At 36.3% G+C, this 18,822-nt stretch overlaps 2 protein-coding genes and 1 non-coding gene across 4 annotated transcripts; all 3 read right to left on the reverse strand.

Moving 5' to 3' along the window:
- Positions 1-395: 395 nt before the first annotated feature.
- Positions 396-8,289, reverse strand: LOC113505399 (MORN repeat-containing protein 5-like). 2 transcript variants are annotated; one of them, XM_026888076.1, is made up of 9 exons: positions 8,080-8,289; positions 7,770-7,845; positions 6,610-6,684; positions 5,999-6,123; positions 5,155-5,341; positions 4,076-4,243; positions 1,336-1,540; positions 1,005-1,063; positions 407-489 (listed from the first exon to the last, which is right to left on the reverse strand). In XM_026888076.1, the coding sequence occupies exons 1-9, from the start codon at positions 8,090-8,092 to the stop codon at positions 429-431; spliced, it is 969 nt and encodes a 322-aa protein (XP_026743877.1). In that variant the 5' UTR covers positions 8,093-8,289; the 3' UTR covers positions 407-428. The 2 variants fall into 2 exon arrangements, with proteins under 2 accessions (XP_026743876.1, XP_026743877.1); XM_026888075.1 differs by having other exon boundaries at positions 396-1,063.
- Positions 5,703-5,901, reverse strand: LOC113505424. Its single transcript, XR_003401629.1, has one exon. It is a non-coding gene; the product is annotated as a U2 spliceosomal RNA (small nuclear RNA).
- A 1,520-nt stretch (positions 8,290-9,809) lies between the features above and the next one.
- On the reverse strand, positions 9,810-18,051 carry LOC113505398 (MORN repeat-containing protein 5-like). Its single transcript, XM_026888074.1, has 8 exons — positions 17,882-18,051; positions 15,497-15,540; positions 14,727-14,804; positions 14,255-14,379; positions 13,603-13,789; positions 10,900-11,067; positions 10,377-10,581; positions 9,810-10,012 (listed from the first exon to the last, which is right to left on the reverse strand). Exons 2-8 carry the CDS (start codon positions 15,529-15,531, stop codon positions 9,947-9,949), a joined length of 864 nt encoding a protein of 287 aa, XP_026743875.1. The 5' UTR covers positions 15,532-15,540; positions 17,882-18,051; the 3' UTR covers positions 9,810-9,946.
- Between the last annotated feature and the right edge of the window lie 771 nt (positions 18,052-18,822).

Below are 18,822 nucleotides of genomic sequence, written 5' to 3' on the forward strand. Positions count from 1 at the left end.
ATCTAAAACTATTTTAAGATTAAAGAGATAAACAATTTACATCTTACTTTTATAAAGTTAATTAAAGTTATAAAGTCTAGTATTAAATCTAGGTAATAATATATAGATCTTATTCTTGACCGAGTTTGAAGCGTCGGAGTGGCCTGTCGATAAATAACAAAATGTTAGTTATTGTCATAATATGGTGATTTTAAGGGATCTACTGGTAAAATACCCTATCCTAATGTAAATAACGTTTCTTGAACGTTCTGCAGTGCAATGCTTATTAACTACTTTTGTTAGACCTTAATTTAATTTGGTAAACATATTAGCAACGATTAAAGTTCAATTGCAATTTAGGTATTGAACATAAATGAAAGTTTCACTTATTATTAGATATATAGGAAGGAAGTTCTCAAACAAAAGATTTTTTTTACGGAGAAAACCATTTATTTAAACTTTTTTTTTAATTCATCAAGCGTGAGCGCGCATTGCGGGATTAAGTCCGATCTGTAACAAGAGAAATTTACTAAAATCCGTAAACTGCCAAAATAAAATAAAACAGTAGTCTCGATAGCGTACAAAACGTTTTTTGTACGTTATGACGCGGTGTCAAATTCATAGTATTGACAGACCACTGAAATAGTGTTTTTCAACAAGGTTTTCCAAATAAAATAATGCGTATATCACAGTGTAGAAAAAAAGGAGATTTCGAATTTATATCTCACTTTAGAAACGGCATCGAATAAATTCCGCAGTGCGCGCGTGGACTGCAAACAGTTTGTTAAGCTCTATATTAGACTACAAGATAAACGTAAAAGTACTTAATAAATAATTGTTAAAAACTACTTCCTATCAATACGATATATTTAAACTACTTAGTTCCTGTCACTCAATGTCCCTTTCTTATAGCTAAATGGAATCCTAATGTCGAAGAGTTTCGTTTTGTTGGCATATTACCAGGGCGGGAATCATCTGAGTGATGTTTAGGATATTTAAAATTAAAAGCAGGCATTTCTATGAACCTTCCGTCCGAGTCCGAATGCCTCCGCGTACAGTCATAGAAGTTGAGGTGCGTATCCGACTGAAAAAAGGGGAAATGAATTAAATAGGATATATGCCTATATAAGAACAAATGTTAGCGATGTCATGTTCATAACGGTATTTACGGACTTTATCAACCATGCGTAATATGCCGGTTTGGGTTTGACTGAAAAAGGATGAGTAGGAAACTGTTTAATATACCAAGCTTAACAAACTACATTCAATAGCATCTTTGATTCTCTCACATATTTCTGTCCGACAGACTTGACAATAGTGGAGTGCAAATAAAGTGATGAAAACATTGATACTAACAGGATCAAACTCCGTGTCGAATATGGACATTTGACGGAAGGTAGTGACAGTGGAGCGCACGCCGGCGGCGGGCGGCGGCGGCGGCGCGGGGTTGAGCACGGGCTCGCTCCAGCGCTCGTACAGGTCCGGACGAGGGCCAAGCGGCTCCTCGGGGCTAACGCGACAGTTGTCCACTATCCACTTCTGTTCACGTATCGACGGCGATCTAAAAATTCATTAAACAATGCTTTTTAGACGGAAGGCTGTTTTGACGGAGTCAAGTGGTTTGACCGAGGCATATTCAGAATCCAAAATGTTTTTGATGTGCATCCCTACTTAAAAAGGAACCCAAACACTAAGTAGATCTTGAGAGTCTTGAATATCTACCTAATTCATCATCCTACCCTTTTTCCAAACTGTGTTGGGGTTGGCTTTTAGTCCAGCCAGTTACATGGGCAACACGATATCCCTTAGTAAGACTGGTTGTCAGACTTTCAAGCTTCTGTCTACCCGTAACGTCTATTAAGATGTATAAATAACAGACGGGACCAGTGGGTTACGGCTGTGTGTTTTATTTAGGCATATTAGATCACCATTTACGGAGGAACTCGTTATCACATAGATGGTCATTCACGGACCGAAAGTATCAAGCGTAACCCAAAGTGTGATCGATGAACTTGTGAAGTTGTTTTTTGGCCACGAGGTAACGCTCTATTAAGAAATTCAAAATAAGGATATTTTTACATACAAAAATCTTCTTTAATAAAGTAAAATGAAAGAAGAAGAAGAATTTAAATTACTGTGTTTCTAGCAAATTAAAAGACCGACATTAAAACCTGTGAGGTCATTATATTAGAACAATAGTCTTCCTGTGTATTAAGACCGAGTCTGTGTTAGTATGTAATGTGACCCATGACGCAGATGGCGGTAACGAGACGACCGCCCCGCAAGTAGCTGGACTACTCTCAAGTTAATTCATCACATTTTAAGAAAAAAAATGGCCCCATGATACTTGGCGGGCCATAAGTCGCAACGGTTTACTGTCACCAGTCAGATGGAATAATGTATACAAATGTATCGAAGGACTTAAATATTTTATATAGGTAAGAGTAAGTTATAATAATAATATCTAACAATGAAATTGGGATTATTGTTTTTCATTAATTTTAATCGTGGAAAAGAAAAGAGGAATAAATTATTAAAATTGACTCTAGAAAATTAAAGCAGTATTCCAGTAAGTTTTGAATGAGGTTTTAGAGAAAATATCTTTGGAATAAAAAAAAAAACGTAATAAAATTCCCACAATATTTTATGTATGACGTATGAATATTGATCATGCCAAATCGAAAAATAAAAGCTTGTTTGTTCATAATAAAGGTGTCTGTTCTGTTTCGCTTGCAAGCAATAAGCGAGAATTATTCGTAGGCACGTTGAAGGGTGCCACCAATCAGCAAGTCAATTAAACAACCAATTAACGTGCGTTCAATAATTAAACCCGTACAGTGCCGGCGTACAATATTGGATATTTATCAATTGGTTATTATTTATTCGATATTGAAAACAAATGAATTCAATTGGCATGTTGGAGCCAGTTTTGTAGTCTTTTAAGCAGTTGTTCAGATTTTAGTTTCAATCCATAGAGCTTCATTTGCCAAGTGGGCTCTATTGAACTGGCCTTTTAGGAAAATTAGTCTTAGATGTACGTAATAAAAACTAAAGTGAAGTAACGTTGCATAAAAACACCTTACGTATCCATACCAACACCTCACATATGATATAGCTTCTAGCCAAGAATCATTTCTTCTAATTTTAAACGACAATGGGAAACGCTTAAATGCATGAAATTAAAGTTTAAAGTTTCGATAAGCATGCATTTCGAACGTTTTCTATCAACGGTAACGATTGTCATGCCAGTATCTCAAGCCAGTATTGTAATAGAAAACTAATATAGAGGCCACACATATCCCACCAAACCTGCTAGCAGTGAACTACCTTTTAATATGAATGAAACACTGCAGAGATTTAGCATAGTCTATGCATTTCTCTATTGCAAGTAGTGAAACTGTTTCCATTTAAATCCCGGCTAAAGAAGGTCGGACTAAAGAGGTCTCAAACTTGTAGACGGATGTCTTTCCAAGCTTATCCTTCCGTATTTCATGTCGACTAGTTCCCGAAAGGGATTTTGTTGTAGCGGATATTTCCAATACACTTTGTTTTACAATTCAAATTCTCTACCATGCGTAAATCTTAGGATAGATAGACTTAAGGGTTTAGAAGAATATGGGGTATTTCTAAAGCGGTTTAAAATTGAAGTTCGTATTATTTTCACCTACAAATTTAAATTATTTTACCAGCCTATAAATGTACCACTTTTGGATACATCCTCTTCTTATATGGAAAAGGTTTGAGCATTAACCAACACGTATGCTAAATGTGGATTTGCGGTTGCAGATTTGAATATTTAGAATTCAGTATTTATCGCAATGTCTTTTTAATCCACTGGTTAGTAGTGTCCTGTAATTATCAAGTAGGTACATATAACTTATCAGTCACATTGGTACTTTGTCTGCTTTGGGATTGAAACAGCACCTCGTGCATACAAATCCAGACATAAAACCGCAGGATCATCATAACACTTTCATTGATAATACCGTGGAAGATACAGCCGTAGTATTGAAACAATGTATAATATGATTGATCGTCATCTCTTAACAGTGTCATTCCTTGTACTGCAGAAAAGTGAGTAAAAATAAAGAATTACCTCATAACAGCTGACAGATCATCATACTTGTAGACGCACTTCGTTTTGGGACAATAAAACCCGTCCCCGCTGTCGTAGTACCCCGGAGGGATGACCTTCGTCGGCTGCTCGGCTGTTAGAAACGACTTACCGGCCGGCATCACGTCTATATCATATTCTATGGCGAATCTGGACGATGAGGGAGAAAATTATTAAAATTTGGGGCTAGCTACTAAAAAAACCCTACTGATAAAAGTTGTCGTTTTCAAAATACATCAAGGTCGCCTTGATGTTTTGATAGCTATAATTTAAACATGCAGGAGTCACAATATCGAAAACTGATGTTTTATCGTCTTATTAGTTAAAGTCCTTGCTTTTAAAGTTTCCTGTAACTATAATGACAACAAAAAAGCATAAATAATACTAGATACTTTACACGATTCCAAAAGTCGAAAATTCTAAGACAAAAAAACCTCAAATTTATATCCTTAAACTAGACGGATTCTTCCCAAATCAAAAGGCGTATTAGAAAACGTTTCTAAACCCACTCGTTGACAATTAGGCCATTGAAAAAAATACTTTCTAGCCTATCAAGTGAATCGTGACTAGACCCACATTATCACCGTACAAAAGCATACTGAGCCTATTCAATTAATTGCGTAACGGTACAGCACTTTATCCACATAGACTTGTTTTTTTTTTATCACCAGTCAGAGTACCGTGCAAATTCTAGTGCTGTGCTTTTATATGCCTAATAGGAACTTGAAAGGCAACATAGAAAGACCTATCAAATAAGTATTGTTAGAGAAAATATGAAAGTCTTTTTTCTTAAGGACTAGAAGTATTGCATAAATGATAAATATTTAAACTAAATATAAACTCCTATGACATAACCACATAATCGATTTTTGTAAACGTTTTAACAACGTAAGCAGTGCCGTATCGTATTTCAAAACGTGAAACCCAAGCAAAAAGGTCATCATCTGATCGAAACCTGCATGAAAAGCCCACTTTTGTTTTAAAAAAATATGTGTACATATCACGCAATCAATCATATAACTGAATTCAAATGTAAAAGTATCAACTCAAAGTTAACTGACCTCCTATCGGGTGCTACACAGTACTTCCAAAACTCCTCCTTATATTCAAGACTGTCTGAAAACAGGAGTGTCTTTTCTTCCATTACCCCCTTTTTCCAATTTCCCTTTAACACCGCTCCGTCGTCATATTGAAGTTCCCCTTTACCGTGAAACATCCCGTCATCGAAATCCCCTTCGTAGATAACTCCTAGAAATTAATTGAAAATAGTATTAATCTTAGTCTTAGTGTAGGATCTCGGGTACAAAACATACTGTTTGTTAATATTCTTGGAGACAGTTGGTCCGGCACTAGTTGTTCCAGATATCTGTGTTACTTTTCAGTTCAATGCTATTTTCGTAACTTATTTTGTTTTTTTTAAATAAACCTTTCACTGGACTGCAAGTTTTGACTGACTTCGGTTTGACAACTTTGACTTGAGACCTTTTCCCCGGATAATCCTCATGGACTTTCAAGGCCAGAGAGGTATCTTAGCGGCTAAAACCACCGGAGTGCTTAACCATTCAAATAAGTTAGGGACCAAGGGGACGCGATGCAAACTACCGCGATAATTATGCGACCCGTTTTCGGCGGCACTGCAATGCTGTGCTGATCCGTGACGGGGGTGGAACGAGCCTTGACTATCCCGTCAGCTTACAAAAAACAGTTTAATACATTGGTCCCTCAGTGAGGGAACTTCTAGATATTAAGGTTAAAAGAACAGACAGACAGATTACACTTTGATCTTAGCCAAAATGCCGAGAAGTGATCCTCGTTTATTTCCTGCGAGCTCTCTTTGGTGATTTTGTATCTGTGCACAGAACTAACTAATAAATTTTAATAAAATATTGTAGATTATTGTATTACCATTAGGGAATGTGTAGGTTCCATAACCGCTCATGCCGAGTACATCCCACTGACCTCCGTACCGTGAGCCAGTTGGCAAGTTCTTGACCGAACGATGGGCCCTTGGCATGTCCAGTGATGCTGTCCTAGGGGAAAATGCAAAGCATTAGGCTTAAGGGCAACTTCATCATCATCAGTTAACCTTGCCACATAGCTTGCAACATGACGCGCAACTTGTTTGTATGTATGCAACATGTTGCACTTGTAGAAAAAGTTGCGCAATACGATACGCGGCTCTAAGCATCTTGTAACGCTTTTCAGGCCACAGGCATTTGTTTATAGTGTAGTATAAAAAATGGGTTTTCAACTTCCCATATTGTTTAAATAATAAAGTTTGTTAGTTACTTAAAACGTGACGGCATAGAGTGGTGTCTCTTCCTCAAATATAATACTATACTTTAGGGGTACTGATGGGCCCACAAACCTCTATAAATATTCTTCATTTAGGATTTACTCTTCTCGTAACCTAACTGCAGCATGTGTGACTCTTAACTCAGTGTCTTTTTTATTAAAGACTTAAGATAATTTTGCGGCACTCAAGATTACTGTATTCTTAATTGATTTCAACTTACTTGCATTGCTCCTTATGTGCTTCACAAAACTTCCTCATGAGGTCCTCCCATTGTGAAACACGTTTCTCATTATATCTGGTGAAAATCAAAAACTCTGTGATAAGCTATTTCAAAAATATTTGTATCTGATTATCAAAACATAACTTATGCCTTTTTTAGTTTGAAAAACTTTAGATAATTGAGTCTTGTTGAAACCTCATTTTGAAGTCTTATCCTGATTTCTGATTTTATGATCCTTTCACACGCCTTAGGCGTTATGTCCGCCATTGTACTATATGTGCAAGAAGTATTAAATAAATAAATAAAATAAATTTGCAATGGTGTTCCAAACACTTGTAGGTAAGTGTAGGTGTACACTTGTAGGTGTAAAGTCTAATTTGACTGGACTTTTCTGTTTCATACCGTTTACGGTAGAACAAAATTTGCTTGTATATAGTACCAGTACTGTATTGATGCAGGCGTTGCAGTTGGCCGAACAAACACAAGTGTGTCCTATATTGCGGCAGAAGATTATACCAAAGTTTGGGTGGCTTGGCAAGTATTACCCAACTTACACTTCATGTTACAGTTTATTTACCATTCTATGTACGAGCATAAAAACCGCGCTGGCTTGCCAAATTTGGTACTAGTTCTATGCGTTACTCACCAATAAGCACTGATTAGTTTGAGAAGCAAAAGTCACGTTACTTGTCGAAAAGCAATTTCATTACCTACTGTTCATCATCATCATCATCCTAGCCTTTTTCCGACTATGTTGGAGCCGACTCCAACATAGTCAATGTCTAGTCTACGCAGAACGCAGCCTAAGCAGTGATCGATCAACTTTTACAGTTGTAGCTTAGCCTCGAGCCATTCATTTGAAGGGCTCTCTTCGTTTTTGATTGGTGCGATTTAATATTGTCTTGGTGAACAGAGGGGTCTACCACCACGTCTTAACATATGATTATGATTGTGGAAGCGTTGCAGCGCAATACACGTTTTGAGCGACAGGATAGGACGATGACGTGACGATGACGATGACGATGATGCGATAGGACTTGACAAATATTAATAGGGCTGGCTTCCAAAACTATATTTATTACACTTTAAAATGTCTGAAACTTAAATCTAGCATAGAGTTCGTAAGGAATCATATATTAAATCAGTCTTGAATAGCTTACCCAGATGCTGAACTTTGTTGTCTGGCTGCTGATTGTCGTGGCGGTGGCGGTGGCGACGCGGACGGTTTTTGTCTTCCTGCAAACAGGAAATCATCAATAATGTCTACACGAATAACCGAGTGGTTGAAGTTACCACGCGAAACTCGTGTTATGGGTTTGATCCCCACGTAGGAAAAACGTTTGTGATCGACAAATGCTTGTCCTGGGTGCTAGCTATCCTATCCTAACGTAGGATAGGCTAGAAGACCCAGGTGTTTTTATTCTCAATACATTTACACAATTATACAAGCGTGCAATAGTAAAAACTTACTGAATCCTCTCATTGCTTTTAACAAGTTATTGAACAACGTTTTACTCCGTATGTTTTCTACAAAAGCACTAAGAACATCTTATAAAACATGATAATAATTATTCTTGCGCATAATAAATATTTATAAAATTATACAAATTAGAAATGTATAACTCTCTCAACACAACATCAATAATATGACATTTTTTTTGTGTTGTCACGCCATTTTGATTAGCGTTCGAAATATAAAATTTTGAAATACAGCCAACGATTTTCAAAAAGTTTTTATTTTCTAAGTGATACAAAGTTAAATATTTACAAGTTAAAAAACAAAACATAAAAAAATATTATATTTATTAAATCAAAGCATCAAAAAATTCATCGGCATCGCTGCCGGCTGGGAGTGTGCCCAAAAGGCTGGCAGCATTGCCACGTTGAATTGCAATGCTAATCCTCTGAGCGAGGTAAAAGCCAGCCTTTGGGTCACGAGAAATGTCAACAAGACGCTTTGTCACGCCTGTTTTGGCACTCGGCCCCCACGGCCCAAAAGTTTCAACCCCAAACGGCTCAAAGAAGTAACTACCAACTAGATTACCATATTTGCGCCGTTTGAGGTTTTCAGCAGCCGCGGCAGCAGAGCCAGCGCAGCTCGAAGAGCCGGGAAGGTGAGATGGCGCAAGAGTACCGACACAAGTGGCGTCCCACACTAAAGGCCTACCCATCTTCCAAGGAAACAAAGACATACCGTCCGGTCTCTTGCCATCATCGCGTACCAAACCATTAGGTTCTAATACAGCAGGTACGCCGACGGCAACAAGAGCTCGACGGATAATGTCATTAATATTCGTGTGACGAGCCATGCGACCTGCACTACGGCTGCATGATAGACCGTGGTGTCCGAGGCTGTTGACTACTTCACCACAGTGGCAGCGATGCGGAGAACAAGAACATTTTCTAAGTAGATTTTAAGTCATAAGGTTTAGTTACGGCACGGATGTTGAGCGCTGACCTTCACCTGGTCAGAAGTGATTTTTGGGTCCGCTTTGCGGTATGAATTGAGGCGCGGGGCGGATAAAGTGCAGTATTGGCCCGCAGCGCATCGCTCATAGCCGTCGCTCGTGATTGGTTAAAATTCGATCTTTGCTGCTGTTGCATGCACCTTAACGCGACGAATACGCACAAATGATTGGCGTTTTATTTTCCGATGCGCAAAGTGATCCCAACTCTTCCGCCTAGAGCTCAAGATCCGTGCCGGTAACTATAATTTCCATATACTTGTAGCTTTAGATGGCTTGTCGTCGGGAGGCTTTTTCAAGAATCTAAAGGGCACAAGCTAGTCTATGATTTTAATGTATAAAATAGTATAATAGGTGGAGTATGAGAGTATGTAACGAAGAGTCGAGAATGTAAGTGAAAAACAGTAATTTTTAAAGTGATTTTTTTATTTATCTTTTAAATTGAGATTAATATAATAAGTAACATGTCTAAACTAAAACCTATCAACAAAACAGGTATACAATTAAAAAACTCAGTCTATTGAGCATTGCTTCTAAGGAGAATTCAAGTACATTGAAACTGAGTATTTGCTCATTTTACTCATTTTAATGAAGGAAATATTTAAATAATATCTAGTTCTAGACTAAAGTTGAACTGAGTTTGATGGTTCAAAATTTTGCTAAAAGTTAGACCATGTTTTAAATTAAGAAAAGAAATGATTAGGTAACCTCAAATAACAAAAAAAATATACATAATTATATTTAAATCTTGTAATAACATTTATTCGTTAAGTATAAATCTAAGTGTAATACAAATTATAGCTAAAATAATTAAAATAATTGTTCTTAGGACAAAAATAAATGCTGTTATCACATAACTTGATAAGAAGTTTTTAGTCACTAGTATTTGTTGAAGACTCCGATGATGATCCAGTACGGAAGAATTTGAATCCTTTGAACTGCAAAAAGTGTATCAATCAATAAAAACCATTACAAAACGTAAGATTAGCTTAGTGGTAAAGATTACGACCCAATGACCTTTATGGTCATTATGGAGAATAATTTGTTTGATCCACAATAGTTATTCCAGAAACCGAATGCAAAAACTAATGAGCGCGATGTGTCGCGGGCTTGATCCCCGCGTGGGACAAGCGTTTGTGTGATCTGATCCACGACTGCTTGTCTTAAGTCTGGGTGTTTTTGTACATGTGACTTGAATTTTACTGGAACTCTCCGCGACACAAAGATTAAATTTTCTCGTGCGGGAATCGGAAAAAAGAAGATTAGATAGTTTACTAAACTCGATACGTATAAAATACTTACAAAATCAAAGTCCTGTTCGAAGATCGATTGAGCTCTGAACCCGGAGATATTAGTCTTCGGTCCAGCGGCCGGTGGTGGAGGCGGCTGCAGCCGGTCTATCGGCTCCGACCACTTCTCGTACAGGTCAGGACGCGGCCCTAATGGATCGTCAGGGTTTCTGCGGCAGTTCTCCAATATCCACTTGTGTTCGCGTTCCGATGCAGACCTGGAAATATAATATATTGTATTTCTTAAAATGGCAGTAATGTATATAAAGTTAATACTTACATTACGAAACGAAAATTATTAAATGTTGCAACTGGGATTGCCCTACTAGTTTCGGACCCAACCGGAGTCCTTATTTAAAAATAACGAATTTGCAATTAAAAATTTGTTTCACGATTGTAAAATAGATTTACTGTAAAATGTTAGTGAATGTTTTGATCAAGATAGATTTTGTTTAACCATTGATGTTCCACAGGAGGCCAAATATTTTTCTTAACTATATATTGCTTAAATCAATAACACAATACAACAGCCGTACCGAACAATCCTTGTTGGATCTTCGTACTTAAAAACACTTCTAGTCTTAGCATTGTAAAACCCGTCTCCTGAATCGTAATGTCCGGGAGGGATCTCCTTCGTGGGCTGATCAGCTGTTAAGTATGAAATGCCAGCCGCCGCGACGTCTAAGTCATATTCTATTGCGAATCTGAAAATAACGAAGTACAGTAATTATTAAGAATAAAAACCGGGCAATGCAAGCCGGGTTTGCGACGCTGACAAATGAATTTGTCGGCATGGCAAACTGGTAAAACAGATGTTGTCAAATGAAAATCCAGACAGACGGATAGACAGTAGCTCTGAGTAATGAGGTATCGTTTTTGTACCACTGTGGGTATGGAACCCTAATAAAAGTGAAGTACCTAAGTTCGGATCAAGGTGAACACATTTCTTAGCTAACTGGATAACGTAGCCTAAAAAATTGGGAGTCTAATATGACAAAAGTAAGTAAGTGAGTCTTCTAGGGAAATCCTTAATAGCTGAAGTCTTTACTAAATTGGAGCTTTGGAGGAAAACTTAGAGACTGCTAGCTACTAGCTAACTTAGCTCATCAGTTTGGTTAAGCTAAGCTGAAGTGCTCTGGCAAAGCAGGGTAGATAATGAAAAGGAATTCAACACAACACCTTAATTAAGATTTTATTTTTAGGTAAACATATGTACTATTACCATACCATTTATGTCCATAATCTTGATCTCATAAACCCACACCTTTTTAATTCCCAAGCCCCTGAAAGAGGGATGTAGGGCATATAAACATGCTAACAAAAACTCTTGTCATTAATCCCCATTAGATTAAAGCTGTTTTTCGGGTAAAATTCCAAACAGTCATGTATAAGTAAAACAAATCGTTATGATGGGCGATTAGTATAGGAGCAAAAAATTGCGCGGGAATTTATTTTAGGCGCTTATATTCATTGCCGCCATTTTTATACGTATAAGCGGGATAAGACGTAATTTTGCGTTAATATCTCGTTTACCTCGTGAATAAAAAATGTGCGGAACAATTCACCTTTAGTTAAGCGTGTTTTGTATTTTTTTTTTTGGGAAAGAAATGGTAAAGGTAAAATTTTGAAAGGTTCTTTTATGTAGGATTGACAGTTTTCACTGTTACACTTTTATCTAAGAAATAATCGTAGGATACTTGGTTTCAAACGCCGTTTCTGTTGATTGCGTTTATTCATCTGTAAGTAAGCTACTGAAAAAACCTGAAGAGTTAATTTAAAAACTTAATGCTCTAGTCGAAAGTTATATATCTCTCTGAACGTTAACTCTGACAAATCACTCAACAGTGCCTGTCGATAAGTACAATCCTCCGAACGCACGAACTGACAAATCGCTCAATTGTACTTTTGTGACAGGTCAAAGTCGGCTAACTTGTCCGAAACAGTTTAAAGTTTTCCATTAATTTGATTCAACCCAATCATCCAGAAAACTGATTATATTCACGTAATTAAGGTGAAAAACTTGGGGTTTTGCTTTCATATGTGAATACGAAGGTAATCCGCGGACTATCAGGTATGTAACCAGTCCTAGATTATAATCTTATTTCACATTCAATTTGGCAAATGTTCGCGGGCTCGGGACAACTTTTGGGTCGCTTCGATCTTGGTCGTAGAGATGAGGGCGGAGATTGCAGGTAATGTTATTAAACGAGAATATACGGGAAAAAATATTGCTGACTATTGTTCTACATATATTGTAGGATATGTACTGAATATCAACGATAAAAATAACACCTTAAAAATGAAGCAAGTCCATACTTTGGTACTTTCATCCTTCCCCATATCGTTTGCAGTATGTTTATTACTCCCTAGAAAAGTTCGTTAACTTACACCGTTTTTGTTTTTTGTTATTATCATTCATATTTCAATCATATACCTAAATATTTTTAAAAACTAACCTATACTCGTCCCGTTGCTAGGCACAGGCCTCTGCTAACTGCGGGTAAGTAATTTCAGATTCCAATCATTGGAATCCATGTTTTCTCACTATGTTTTTTTTTGTTGGCAAGTGATATTTACCGTTTAATACGCACACGAGTTCAAAAATACATTCGTACAATGCTCACACTAATATGCTATAACTGCAAATAAATTCAACAAAGTTCTAATTGATTTCCAAACCCTTTCCGTTTCTCCAAGATTCTTTCATTAACAATCATAAAATAAATATGAACACAACTCTAAAACTTTAATAATCCACAGCAACAGAACTTTCGGCCTTTTAAACTAACCACAATGACTAGGTGTCATTGTATTTGACCTGCAAAACTACAATTTTGCTGCAATGCAAATTGGGATGGGAACGAAAATTATATTGAAACTGGCTACCATCCGTTGACACTCCAAAATTAAGATAACATCATAACAAAATTTTAATTAGCTTTTACGTGCTTTCAATTTATGCACAAAAACATAGTGTTGTAGTTTCATTAATTAACTTTTGCTCTTTCTGTTTTTTTGGTTTTGCTTTTCCAAAATATAGAGCAATAGAAATTCACCTAGCTGAAGTACACTCATACCCATACACGGCTTGAATGAAAATTGGCGTGGTGACCTATTAATACCACTCGGCTATTTATTCAGTCAGTCAATTTGCTGCGTTTAATTACAAAGCCAGAATATAGGACGAGTCTTATCCTTACCTTACATACATAAATCAAAGGTGGTTTTAAGGTGGTTACCTTCTATCGGGCATGACGCAGTACTTCCAGTCCGATTCATTGTATTCGAGGGTATCAGTAAACGAGAGCAACCTTTCGGTCATGACCCCTTTATCAAACTTGCCACGTATGACTGCACCGTCCTGGTAACGTAGCTCGCCTTTGCCATGGAACATGCCGTCTTCAAAGTCTCCTCCGTATTCAACTCCTGTAATACGACGAATGCATTTTAGGGGACCGTACTCATTGAAACCGTATAACTAAAGCACCGCTGTCTATCCGTCTCTTACCAGGTTGTTTTGCAAGGATCGTCATAGTTTGAAGACATTGAATTTTTATGGGTGATGTCTTTTGTTGCTAATGTTTGTTACAACTAAAATTATATGGGATATTTTAAGAATCATCGTATTATCTTTATCAATAGTCTTTTTAATACTATACCTATTTTGCTACCTAGAAGTATAACAGAACTCATATAGTGTTTGTGTACAGCAATTCCACATAATTTGCTGTCAATATCTAAAAATATGCTTGTTTGTAAAAAAGGTGGTAGAAAAGTTCAGAAAAAAAGGCAAACCGATCCGTCTTTCTCCTTTCTGCAAATCCGATCCTGCAGGTCGGATTACAGATAGGAGGAATTTATCATTTGGAAATCTAGGAACTGTATAATTACCATTAGGAAATACGTAGTCACCATAACCGCTCATTCCCAAAATGTCCCAGGTTCCTTCGTATTGGGAGCCCGTTGGGAAGAATTTTGTTGAACGTGGCGCTCGAGGTATGTCCAAAGGAGCTGTTCTGCAATTGTAACGTTACGATAAATATATATTCGTATCTATTTATATTGAAAGGGCTTGAAAAAGACAGCTTTACATTCAAGGAACGTCATCTGTACTGTGGAAAATTGTGAGCAAGTGAATCAAAACATATTTCATCTATTACAGAGTAACATGATGTCTTCGTTTTTTTTTTTATATTCACGTAAAACATTCTACTTTATTAATAAATTGATTATGTCAAGAACAATTTTGGTAACGTTGCAATACATTGCTGTTTGTAATAGGTAACTCTTGTTAGAAAAGGTTTGCGGCCACGCAATGTACTGCATTCTCCATGAAAATGTTCGCATCAAAATCTGGCCTCACCTGCATTCCGTCTTGTGTGAATCAGAAAATTTCCGCATGAGGTCTTCCCATTGCGATATCCGTTTCTCGGAAATGCAGCTGGAATGTTAAAAATTCGACAACTTAGTCTCCGACGGGATTATATTTTTGTTCAAAAAAGGTTGTATTAAAATAGATAGACGACAGTCCAGTTTTATAATTTCAAGTTAATTGTAGACTTCGTATTGTTATGGTATTCAATCATTTGTCGTATCATAAGATCGTTTTCAACTTTGATTTACCAATACCAAGTCATTTTAAGGTCTTAAGATTATCATCAATGGACATATTTTCTCAAGTTTTATAACTATTTGTACACAAATAGGTGTAATTACATAATAGCTAATAGAAAGTCCGCACACAATTTATTAAGCGTTATAAAAGCTAGTACTCCAGAACAAATACACGTGTGGCCTATTTTAATGCAGGTGTTTCTTGAACAAACAGAAAGCATGCTTATTTTATGTAGATGAATCTAAACCAATCCTAGTAATATTATAACAGTTACAAACGACCAAAAATATAATTAAAATATCAAAATGTACAAATGGTAGAAATGGCCTATGCCTATAGTTAAACCTATTGTTTCCAACCCTTGAAAATAGGGTTAAATGTAGTCGTGTTTATCTCTGAAAACATAGCCTACCATAGGTAAAACATTTTGATTGGTGGATTGGGTTTACATTTTACCCGAAAAGTGACAAAACGAGTACCTTTAAATATACCAAGTTTTAAATGAATTCAACACTTACTTAGATGCCATACTCATTTTCCTTGAAGACGTCATCTTGAAAAGCTGTCAACAAACAATACATAAACTACAAGGGAATATTCAAAAACCGTAAACCTATTTCTCGACGATTTCAATAGGTCCAAAAATTGCTCCGAAAATAGTACTTAAACGTTTATTGTCCGTAAGTACGTAACAACAAAAGGTGCTCAGAAATTCGGATGACAATTCCAGTGAATAACAAACCTTTGTGCTCTAAAACTGTATAATAAATTTGTACTTGTGTTGGTTTGATTGTAGTTTTATTTATTAAAATATTAGCAATGTTGTTGTTTGTTCAATTCGGAGTATGTTTACGATTAATTCATTTGTTTTAGTTACCATTTGCTTTTATTTTCCGAGAGGCTTTCGTTATAATCTGCTACTGGTAATAGGACTAGCATTTGTGCTTAAGAGAGTTAAATTGTGGATTATTGTTCACCAACGCAAATTTTGTATCATTTATAGCAGTGCTTAATTAATATTGAGTATTAATGACCAGCCATTTATGGGCCCATACCTTTATAGCCATAGATTTAGACTAGATCAAATTGGAGTGCATGGAAAAATAAATTTTATAACTATCTAAGTACGCGGTAAAATAGATATTCACTTTTATATCGAGTCATCATTTTTACAACTATTCAAGCAAATTTAAAATCATCATCTAACCTCTTTAAACATCTACCATGAGACATCTTAAAGGATATCAAGGTTACAAAACAAAAGTTCACGGGAAATCCGTTGGAGAAATGGACACCATTGTGACGGGGCTTAGTATTCAGTAGGCGATACGGTCATGGTCACACACACTGTCACATGCATTATTTATAATGAAAGAGTGAAACCTGTGAGTGTATCGAACAATAAGTTTAATGCGGTAAAAGGTTTTAAGATGTCCGGTTTGGTCAGAGTTTATTCTTTCAAGTTCATCGACGAAAATGTTGATGTTAATTTAATCTGTGATACGCCGAATAGTTTTCAGTATATATTTGATAGCTACGTTGGCAATTCAGCTCAAGTTGGTCTACGGGGAAATTACTTGCTGAATGACATGTATCAGTAATACACTCCTCCATACCATAGCTGCATTCCTCTAAATTACATGGTCTCCAATATAGGCATAGATCTCCAAAGTCCTTTAGCTAGAGCTAGCTAGCTTTCAATTATAATTACTAAGCAGACATTCTCAGAAACTTTCACGCAAACAATACGAAGGATTTCACTGTCAAGTCTCTTTGAGAAATGGAGCAAGAATCCCTTACAGTATTGATTAAAATATCCTTTCACGTAGATGTTAGAATAATGGAAGAAGGTAACAAGGGCTTGTCAGGTGCTTGTCATCTCGACGTGAATATTCAAGTGAGGAACAAGGAAGGAAACCAGGTCAGTGTGGATGCCGCAGGCGAACTGTTTGCAAACTCACTGCGTATAAGAGTCTGCGTTCACGACAAAGACTTTGAAAAAGATAGGTCGAAATATGAGAAAGAAATCACGGGTTTTTTTTATTAGAAGAAATATGTTAAGGTTCGGTTGGTAATAAGAAAATGTGCTAAGAAAATTTTCACGTTAATAGTTTGTATCTCATCACGGATTTATGTCTGCAGCATTAAGATGTTAATATTTGATCTATTAATTTAATTATAATGTCCTTTTTAATTTGCAATATTAAAATGTTTAATTAAAAACATGTAAATAATATTCCGATACGAAATTGAACTCTGTTCGATTCGAGTTAAAATTGAAACTCCCTCAAAGCGCTTATGTAGCTACAAGGAGCTGAAAATCAGCTCGACTGAATCAACCTATCATAATACCACAGATGGAAAATTATCGGTCAACAGTTTTTGGTAAAATGAAATTTGATTAAAAATATTTCGGCGAACTGTTAAATTAGGTACATGATTTCAGCTCAGCTCATACGGACTAGCATTAATCCGTCGATTAACTAGTTCCAGAGCTCATAGTTTGAAGCGTGTCGAACATAATGTTACAAAATGCAATGCATTACAAGGCTTAGCGTTCTACAGCTCAAATTTAATGGAATATCGTAAGCGGGCTTGTAACCGAGTATGCAAGCCGTTCCGCAGAGCGCGGTCTCAAAACGGCTCAAACGTTTTCCAACGAATATGTTTTCCGAGCCACCAGCCGCGAGTGTATTTGAATAAACTCATGTTATTAGAATTTCGTATATTTTCATTTCAAACGAATAAACAAGGCTTTGTGAACGAAATCTTGGCTTCATTGAAATGGTCTGCATGTTTGACAAAGTTGTGCATTTTTGGAACTGCGTTTGAATTTAGTGTATAGAAAAATAGAGTGGAATATAAGGGAAAAAACTACTGAGTAAAATAGTATTTTTATTTACCTGATTATTCTTTAAAAAGTGTCTTTACTTTTGTAGCCTTTCACCTCTGTATCTTGTCTTTTATCAATATAATCGTTTATCCAAATTCGTTAACAACTTAAGTACATATTTATACTGAAAAATGTATAAATCTCGAACTTTGCTATCTACCTTTTGTCAATATGACAACTTTGATGTTGTTATACCATTTAGATTAGCGTTCGAAATTTTAAATTCGTTACGAAACACGGGTAATGCTACTAAAAACTCAAAAAGTTTCGACATTTCAGGTTGTATTATATTGAGTAACAGCTGAGCCCAGGATTTTACCTGAATAAGTGTGTTAGCGAGGTTTTATAGGGGCAAATAATACTTTCCTCCTAGCATAGGCTCCAAGAAAATATTTTTTTTTGCTGTATGACTAATAAATTTCTTGAGAATCGAGTGCACTTTAAAGACTAAGGGACTTAACACTTGCCAATGATGTTGCAAATCGTGCAAAACATATATTCTCGGAACATATTTGATTAAATCGAAGTTATATCGATGACCTAAAAATAAAAAGAAGCATTAAATCTTAATAAAACAATCATAATTCCCATTCAGATTTAATGCTAATGTAATGTAAATCACTAAGTTAAATAAAACATAAATTCGAATTTTACTACAACTTTGTTCTTCCGACTCTTTCTATCAAACAGACAACCGCATATTGCTGGCCATGTGGTCACAAACGTGTCAAAGTATTGTCTCCAAACGTATTCTATACGACACATTACAATTAGTTTCGTTGTTGTACCCGATTCGTTCCAGAGAAAGTCAGAAACACTATGAGGTCGACAGATTCAGTATTGTTGATCGCAATCTATTTAAACTGTTACTATGTCGTTTTGAGCTGAGGAATTCTCTAAGCTGACTACCGCCTTTGCAAGTTATAATAATGTAGTTGTTAAAAAGAGAGG

Source organism: Trichoplusia ni, chromosome 25, assembly GCF_003590095.1.
Source record: "Trichoplusia ni isolate ovarian cell line Hi5 chromosome 25, tn1, whole genome shotgun sequence".
Taxonomy (NCBI): Eukaryota; Metazoa; Arthropoda; class Insecta; order Lepidoptera; family Noctuidae; genus Trichoplusia; species Trichoplusia ni.